Consider the following 9,929-nt stretch of genomic DNA (forward strand, 5'->3'; position numbering starts at 1 on the left):
GACCTTTGTACTCGGTTGCTGCTTGATAGGTTGCTAAGCCTTTAAAAATTTTGCATGTGGAGGATAGGAACAAAATAATTTGTTTTAGGTTTTATATATATACATTTGAATAACTAAAAAAATCATAAATTACTACATTAATACCATAGAATTCCACTATAATTTATCAAGCTTAGTAACTAAGATGTATTTTAGTCTAAAAAATATGAAATTTCGAGCAGACTAAAGATATACACACACCGTACCTTGTTGGAATATTTGTTCTAAAACACAGGCATGATTTGTCTTGTGTTAAACACTGAAACACACAAATACTTTAATACTAGAAATATATGACTTTATAACACCAAATTTGTTAGTTTTCTTTAATTTGACAATCAATGTTTCGCTTTACAGCTTTTTCAAGAGTGTTTCACTAAAAGACAAATTGTAACTGATAGTACAAAGCTTCAAAATGGTTTAAATAAGGTTATAAGGTCATTTATTTCTAGTATTACAATGTCTTTTATACACCAGTATGCACTAAACAAATTAAATTTATTTAGTGTAATTCATGAAGAAAAATAAAAAAACTTGTATTTTAATTTCTGCACAGCTGCAAAGAGTTTTACCTGTAAATGAAACAATCCACTGTCGCATTGTTTTATAATTTTTCTGCCCATCCTTAAAAATAACTATTTTTATTAAGAACCTATCAACCTTTGAGAATATGTTATTCATAACTTGATTTTCAAGTTTTTCCTTTAGTTTTTGTACATACCTTGCTTGAAACATTGTTATGATGCCATATCAAGTGGTTTGATCATTTACTAATGACACATAGCTTTGAAATTAGCTATGTGGAAAGTTTAAATACTTCTAGATAGAGCAGACTATATGCTATTCAAATCAATGCAGATTGAATAGATTGGTCTAAGAAGTAAGCTATGGTTTTGTGGAAAAGTGATTAGACCAACCTCCTGCAGAGAAAAATGTAATCTAGTGGGAAGTTTAGAGTCAGGATTTAACCACAGATCTTGGAATTAATAGACAAGTTCTTCAGATGTTTTCCTGTTTCTGAAAATGTTTTCATGTTAAATTATATGTGCTTCAGAAGCCACAGATATGTTCTTCTGTGGTAAGACACCTAAGTAAATTTAGTTAGGTTTAACATGTACAGTGTGGTAGGTGACAGCAAAATATGCCAATGACTTAAATTCTTATTTATTACATATTGTTTATTGTATTCAGACAATGCACACAAATAATATAACTCATTATTTTTTGAAAATAAGGTATATTTAGAAGATATAAGTTGGTCTTTGACCAAAATATTTTCAACAAAAACATGATACCTAGCCTGACAAAGGTAGTGCTATTTTGATAGTTTGGATTCTAGCTCACCAGTAAATCTTTGTCAGTTTTTGCTGTGTTTTTGTATGATTTAAAGTTGTAACTGGTGACTACTGCAATTGGTAAAATCAAGTATCAAAAGAAATATGTTAATGAATATCAGTGTAGAAGGCATGTACTTATGGATTAATCAAATGTAATCAATTAATGAGCTCATTAATTAATTGATCAGCATATACAACTAATTGCTCAGCTCTATAAACAATATACAACAAACTTATAAACAGTGCTTGATGGGGTTACTCTACAATTTATCCCTTTCCATATGGGTTGGAGTCAAAGTGCAGGTCATCACATTTTGTACACTTACATTCAAAGTTTTATTAAATTATTATTGTATGTCCATAAATTTTGAATCAAATTATAGTTTATAATTCAAATTTTAGCATTATACATTACTAAATTTCTTAATTCAAAAGTAAATATTGAAACTGTTGCTGAATATCAATTTTTCATGTGTCAAATTGTACATTATAAAATGTAAAGTCTATGGTTTTTAACAAATAGAAACTCATATTTACCAATATTGACAAGATAGAATATAAAATAAGAACTTCCTTTTTTTTCTGTCTGCTGAGATATCATTATACTTAGCTAACTCACCATAGTGGTTCTGTGCCAACCTCTTCCTCTTTTGAAAGTACTTGTTTACCTATGCCTACTACATCGCTTAAGTTACATATTTATAACTACTAAAAAGTGCTCATTTTGAACTGCACAATTATGCCAGTCTTCCTAATGTATTTACACAGGTAAAACTATTATAATTGCTTGAGAGTTTGAAATGTGATTGTCAAGGTGATATTTCAATTACAAGTACAATTTTTTTAGACCAAAATACAGCTTAGTTAGAAAGCCTGATAAATTATAGTGGATTTTTGTGGTATTGGTATAGTAATTTGTAATTTTTGTTATTCCAAAATGCACATATAAAACCTACAGAAATTAATTTTTTACATCATCCACATGTGAAATTTGATGAGGCTTAGCAAGTACAACACACGAGTACAATAAACTTCCTAACATCATAAGTAGTAGAGATCATTGTTTTCTATACATATTTTGTTTATTGTTCTACGTTTAAGAAAAATAACTAAAATTTAAGAATTTATTTGTATATAATGATAACAATAATAGATATACATATGTAATGTATGGTAACCAAAATATTACTGTATTTTATAAAATACTGATACACTAGCACTAAGACTAAGAAGAGTAAGACATTTGTACTTCGTAAGGGCCAGTTTTATGCTATTTGCCACAGTAATGTGAACTGCGTGTGTGCTGAGTGGTTTACAACTTGTGTGGTGGGATTATTAGTTAGACATGGTTCAAAAGTCAATAAATCAAAAAAAATTAATAATTATAATTTGATGTATACTGTTTGATGTATAGCTATTTAGAATAAAGAGTTGTGGTTTCCTGTTACAATTTTCAGTCATTCTAGAAATAAAAAAGGATAAGTTAGATTTATTTCCTGGTTTCAGGATTGTTTAACGAATGAACCCCATATAGAGTTAGGGTAGAGAAAATAACGGATAAAATATAAAGTTTTTCTGAATAAAAGCATTGGATATTTATTTAAGAGGTTATAGAGATTATGCAAAGTATTTTTGATCTTAAAATCAGTATCACTTTGCATGTTTGATAGTCAACATTCCAAAAGCCAAAATTAATACGCAAATCTTTAATTAAAATAGCTAATTAAAAATTCTGATATTTTGTGTACAAAAGCCTTTAATGTTTACTACTAGCCTGTAAAAATTTCATGAAGATGTGTATACTTTATCAAAAGTTATAATCTTATGGTTACTTTAACAGTTATGTAGTAGGTGCAATGCATGTAGTCTATAGTCAAAGAATTATTAAACCCTTTGACATCATTTGAGGTTAGTCATTTTAAATACTCATAAGTTTTTCATATTGCCAGTTTGTAGCCCTCTATGATTACCAACCTGAACGGCAAGATGAGATGAAGTTGAAGAAAGGCTGTATGGTAACTGTGCTGGATCATGAAAACCACCATTGGTGGTATGGTGAAGGTGACTCTGGGAAGAAAGGGTACTTTCCAGCCAACTATATCACCCCTTTAGGTAAATTTTCTTGTTTGATAAATTAATATTAAAAAAAAAAACTTTGAAATTTGAGTCATTGAATATCTTCCTATTTATTCATCACAGTAAAAATAAATAAGCTTCGGACTTGTACTTTTCTTTGCTTTATTAATTACTGACAATGTATGCTTGAATTAAATAAAACAAATATTTGAGAAACAAAATTAAAGGCTTTTAAATGAAGAAAGGAATTTGAACATAAAGTAGTTTTTCAGGTTCAGATTGAAAAAAAATTAAGTAAGAGTAATATTTAATTTTTGTACAAATATTAGGTAACAATTTTTTTTTAGACTATGATATGTTTTAAATCTAATTTAATAAACTACATTTTAATCTAAACATTTTTAATTTCTAAAGATGAACTCTTTGCAGAAAAAAACTTTAAATCTTATTCTAATATACAAAAGAAATGAAAATTTGAGTTTCACCTGTAAACAATGCATATCCTTTTTTTTTCTAGTATTTTAGAAGTATGGGTTTATGTTTGCTAAGCTAGTAGTTTGAATATTACAGCCCTTGTTTGCCACTTTTGTATGATGTCAGAATATGTGATTTGAATAATTACAAAAAACTCAGCTTTGAAAATAACTAAAGCCAATGGCTAAAATGGTAGAATAAAGGAGATTTTAATTTATTTATGTCAGTATAAGGTAAATAAGTTGTTTTAGCAATAATTTGTGGTTTACGAACATACTGGCTACTCAGACTTCCCACAGTGGTGAAAAGGCTTCCATTTGTGAAGTTTACAACACTTAGGAATAAATCACAGATCTGGAAATTTCATGAGTAGTTTCATTTAACATTATTTTTATTTATGAAAAAGTTTTTGTATTAAATTATGTCTGTTTGAAAGTTACAGGAATTTCGATAATAAGACATCAGCTAAGTTTATTAGGTTTACTCTGTATGTTAAGCAACATGATTTGCCTTTTGTTAACTTTATTATATTCAAAGAACACACCAATAAAAGAACTTTATTTACTGAAAACAAACTTATTATTGCACAGAAAATTATCTTGACCAAGAATATTGACAAAAATTATGATACCTAGCCTGACAGAGGTAATGGTGATGTCAAATTTTTACTGTGCTTTTTATGATTTATAGCTGGTAAAATAAAGTATTTAAAGAAATGTGTTAATTAAAGTGAATGAATTGAAACTGACTAGATATATGTATAAAAAGGAATTTCTACCAATAATAAAAAATTTTTTTATTTAAGACAAAATAAAGTGTTTAAAGCAGTGTCTCACAAAACCTTTTTTAAAATGTCACAACCTAAAAAATGATAGAAATACTAAATCAAACTATATTAATTTTTCTTAAGCACAAACTAGATACTATTCAGAAAGTTTGATTTAGGTTGGTGCTCTTTTTAGACTAACTGATCATCTTATCTGTTTCTAAAATGTAAGAATTGCTGAGAAAGCATATTTTACTTCTAAAGCTGTATTTAACAGATGTGGGTTTAGAGGACTCTGATGTGATAGAGGAGGACAGTACTGAAACTGTAAGTGTTATTTAGGTTGATTTGTTTGTTACACAGAAGTTTGATTAGGATATTTTTGAGAGTAAGGAAATTGGTTTTGTTTTACTTCATTACATTTGTACTGTTGATAATAAAGAGATATAACATTTTAACCATTTTGTGATTCTAACACTGCAATAATTTATTTCTTGTTTAGTACTTGTAATGTCCATAAAATGTTGAAGCAATTGAGTAATGCCTTACTGTTTTTATAATAATTATCATACTTTTAGCAAGATAGTAGTTTTTGTGATACTATTGTTGAAAATTTTTGTGCTATTGCACGTATGCTTCAGTAGTACTGTTACTGTTTTACCATGCTTCCTACCTTAACTTTTGTGACATTGCATATTGGTGCTATAATATTGAAGTTCTATGACAGTATTACTGGGTTATTTTACATATATCTGTGAAATTTAACTCATTGATGTGCTTGTGCAAAAGTATAACGGTATTATTACTTTAATTTCTGTGATACTGTACCTATTGCTGTTCTTGTTTGATAACATACCTGTATTATTTTAATTTCAGTGATATTGTACATTTTGCCATGCTTAGTAATAAATCTGTATTAAGTTAATTTCTGTTTTATTGCTCATATTATTGTATTATTACAGTAGTTATTTGTAGGCCGGACAAATTAATCGACATAATCGACTACCTGTGAGAAATGATTGTCAATTAGTGTCACCTAAACTAACTGATTAATCAAAATGAGTGTTTTAAGTTATTACTGTTTTTGATTATTCCAACAATTGATTAATCTAAATTTGAATTATAATGATTTTCCCAAAAAAAATAATCAAGTTAACATATTTTTCTTCTTCTACTGTGGTTGGAGGAATCCTGTACTAATCGGTTAGTGACTGTCGTTTCATGGATCGGCAATTACCACTATTTGCCCAGATCTACTATATAGTATTTCTGTGCTACTGTTGCACTAACTGGCATTATGATATCATAGTGTATTTCACTTCAGCCTTGAGAAACAAGTATCACTTAAGCTGATTTTTATGCTGTCTTTCAGGTATTGTGATGATGCATTTGCAATACTATTCCCAGAACTATGATATTGCAGTACTTTTACATTATTCAGCTTGTTTTATTACTATTAGTTTGTAGTTTTTTTTTTATATTGTTCTTTTTATATTACTTCTGTGCTGATTTTATATTATTATTGTATTCATTCTGTGCATTTTTGGATGGATGACTTTTAAATTTTAAATATAGTTTCACAGCAGAACTGTTCTAAATAATCTAGAAGCATCTTTTGTCAGAACTGACAAAACTTTATGCACAAAATGACCAAACACACTGATAATTCACATTCTGTTTATGTGGTAGAAATTAGTCCCTAAATGTAAAAAAAAAACAAGCAAAAAAAGGATTTAATAATATACATTAGAACTTACCTATAAGTAAGTTCTGTGGATTAAGTTATGTACTTGATTCAGATTTGAAATATATTTTATTGTCAAAGAGAACCATGTTACTGATAGAATAAGTAATTCTGAAACTTACCAATGAAGCTGGTGCTTTAGCATCCACAAGCTTACTTGAAGTGATATTTACTTGCACTACTAAATGCCAAATGTCATGCCTTAAACTGGTCAAAGTTAGCAACTTATGAAAACTTCAAAGGTGTTTTTTCACAATATCCTTATAGTCAGTCTATTACAACCTACATGTGTTTGTGTGTGTGTGTATTACATACATACAGGGTGGGACAAAAGATACAATACGGTTATTTTACATAGAATGTAGTTTAATTTCTAACTATTAATTTGAAAAAAACAACACTAATTAGATTGGTTTTGCTTGTGTTCATAATATTTTCTTTAGTACCAACTGTATAGCAATTTTTGCCCCATCATGTATGTATCTAGAATGATGTAGATTATGATAAAAGTTGTTAACACGGTGTTACTTGAGATCTCAAATTAACAAAGAATATTTACTTGAGATTTCAATTGAATATTAAACCAACTACTTTTTTTGCTAAAAACACTTTTATTTACTTACTATAACAAGTTTTTAATTCTTTATTTGAGCAGTATACAGCGGTTCTTACAGAAAGTGGAAAACTGAACCTTGTAGCTGCTTCTATAGAAGAAAAAAAAGCTGTGGAAAATCCAAGGATGCATAGCAGGTATGTTTTATATTTGTCCTTAATTTTCTTTTGAGTTATAGAGAATAGATTGTTTAAAAAAAAAAAGAGAAGAGAATTATCTGTTTTATTGGAAGATTTTAGTATATAACTAAACAGAGAAAGATAAATGTGTATTTGTTAACCAACTGTGGATAAGGTTACAACAGAAGATATAAGTGTTGACAGACACTGATTAGTTTTGATAATTATTATCATATTATAAGTGGATTAGGTTATTTAAGTTCTGTGGAAGTGACACAAAAGTATAAAAGGGGTGTCTTTTGTCATATTTAATAGTCTTGTTATTTGGTATTTATTAAAGGAAACTGCAGAAAAATCAGTGTTTAAGTTGACTTTGTAGAATATGCTGCTATTAAATAATGATACCAAGTATAAACAGTGGTATTAATATATTCAAACATCAATATTGCTGGATCAACAGAATATAATCTGCTCATAGATTTAACTTATGTTTGTTTCTAGTAGTAACTTTTGTACTGTTCTTATACTTGGTCTTGAGAAAATACTTTTCTTCTTCTTAAGTTACATAGTCAATTATGTTAGATTCTTATATTGCTAAGCCTCGTGAAAAAACAGTATATAATAGCCTTTTATTATGGCCTACAGTATCTTAGGTTCTTAGAATTGAGGACACAGTAAAACTTAGTGTTCTTATAAGTAAAGTATATTTAATCTAATCCATCAGTTTATGGCAGAAGATATAATATTCTTTATTATGCTATACTAAAAGTATGTTGTTTTTTAAAACAGACAAAATAAATCTTCAAAGAAAACAAGAAGGGGCACAAGGAAAGAACAATAATACTACAATTCTCTAGTCGGTAATCTAAGAAGATGAATAAGATTTCAAAACTCTTTTTAATAATTCAAACAGTTCCATACTCTCTAGTGTAATCAATGCACAAAATACCACTGTTAGTGGTTTATAAATCACTTTATTAACAGTGTAAAGGAACTTTATCTTCTCCGGGTACTTAATTTTGAAGAGATTACAGATCATGAGATTATTTTTCCAGCTGATATATGTTACTTTACAATGTCAACCGTACTTGTGATGTGAATTTTGTAAATAATATATGAAATGTTTTACAATTAAATGTAATAATTATTTATTAATAAATATATTATTATCAAGATTAGCTATGATGTTGTAATTACCATATTAGTGACATATCCATAACTCTGGAAAGAACCATGAAAGTCTTATCAGCATTATAATGATATTGCATAAAGGGGGATTTTAATCTAATGAATATATTTTTCTTCAGTATGAACGTTCCCTGTTCATAGAAAATTCCTAAGAGACATATCTATTTTTAACATGTGTTGCTCAATAAACCATACAGCTGTGTTGGATTTGATTCTTAATTATGGAACCTGAGCAATAGCTCGGCAATTATCAAACTTATTTTAACAAACATACATTTATACTTAATATTGTGATCAGCTTTCCATTCTTTTTGTAAAATGTACTAAGGTATAGAAAGGAGAAGGCATATTATCTGTCCTTTATTGGCCTTGTTTATGGATACCAATTTTTATCATCTAGGTTTTTCTGTTATGTAATGAATTATGTCATTGAAAAGCACAAGAAACATTTTGTTGCATGTAGTTTGTTACCCACAGAAGTTGAGTTTGATACTTAATGACGACTCTGAGAGAATAGAATAGCGTACTGTTGTATGATATATATTTCATTCAACTCTTTGAAAGCAACTCATGGAGGACAGAGACTTTGTTTTGAATTGTATTGATTTAATGTGAAATAATTTGTAAGTTGCAACTATTTGTTTTTATACTCTTCAGTAGTTAGTTTTAATTTTCTGAATGTTCAAACCTTTTGAAGAATTCTACACTAATCTCTCCTGTATAAATTAAGTATTATTGCTCTGAAAATGTAAAAGCTGAAAAAATGTATTAATAAAAGGAAACTTGATCCTACAGGAAGCTAGAAGATATTGTAGTAAGATTCCTACGTTTTACACATTTTTAATGATGTTCTGTATGGCAAATTCTATAAAGAATTTTCCAAAGTGGATGATAAAAGGTTTAGAGATGCTGATACTATGAGTGGTAAATTTTATTAACCATTTAAAGTATGACCTCACTATGATTCTATACATTCTAAGCAAGAGATGTATTATTCTATCTAATTTAGTTTTAGAGGAAGGAACAAATTTAACATAAAAGTATCATTTCCAATTTCATTTTTTGTCAGTATTGTAATGATTTCATACAAAAATTTCAACTCATTGATGATTCATATCACTTTATTTTAAGATGTACATCTTCATGTCCCATTGCATTTGTACAACACAACAGTATTTATGATAGAATTAAATGCTACACCTACCCCACAGTAATCTTACTTTTAGAATAATGGAGATTCATGGGCTTGGTATGCAGAAGAACACTAGACATGACCTAGTGGTTAGTATAGTCTTACTGTGAATCTGGGGGTTTATGGTTTGATGTCTGTTGCCTCAAAAATGTGCTCTGCACTTAGGGGCCATGGATGTGCTGTAAGAGTGACAATCAAATCCCACTAATTGATCAGAGTTGGCAATGGGTGCTGTTGACTAGGTGCATTCCCTGTAGTATGTCCTCTTAATTTGGAGATGGCTATGTACAGAAGTTCTGAAATTCTCAGCACATAGGACAGGCATAATGGTTTGATTTAGTTAGAAAGAAAGACCAAACATGGTTTGATGTTAAAATAAGA

At 28.7% G+C, this 9,929-nt stretch overlaps 1 protein-coding gene across 7 annotated transcripts in view; it reads left to right on the plus strand.

Moving 5' to 3' along the window:
• The window catches only part of LOC106461705 (jouberin-like), a 70,339-nt gene extending 60,947 nt beyond the window's left edge, over window positions 1-9,392 (plus strand). For 4 of the 7 annotated variants that reach the window (XM_022391478.1, XM_022391440.1, XM_022391543.1 and 1 more), the window contains 4 exons: window positions 3,326-3,488; window positions 4,970-5,019; window positions 7,092-7,186; window positions 7,958-9,392. In XM_022391478.1, the coding sequence (XP_022247186.1) occupies window positions 3,326-3,488; window positions 4,970-5,019; window positions 7,092-7,186; window positions 7,958-8,009 (360 nt within the window). In that variant the 3' untranslated portion in view covers window positions 8,010-9,392. Of the gene's footprint in view, window positions 1-3,325; window positions 3,489-4,956; window positions 5,020-7,091; window positions 7,187-7,957 lie in introns of those variants that run through there. The other 3 variants (XM_022391680.1, XM_022391737.1, XM_022391583.1) reach the window with 2 other exon arrangements.
• The last annotated feature ends 537 nt before the right edge of the window (window positions 9,393-9,929 follow it).

Source organism: Limulus polyphemus, unplaced genomic scaffold, assembly GCF_000517525.1.
Source record: "Limulus polyphemus unplaced genomic scaffold, Limulus_polyphemus-2.1.2 Scaffold1, whole genome shotgun sequence".
Classification (NCBI taxonomy): Eukaryota; Metazoa; Arthropoda; class Merostomata; order Xiphosura; family Limulidae; genus Limulus; species Limulus polyphemus.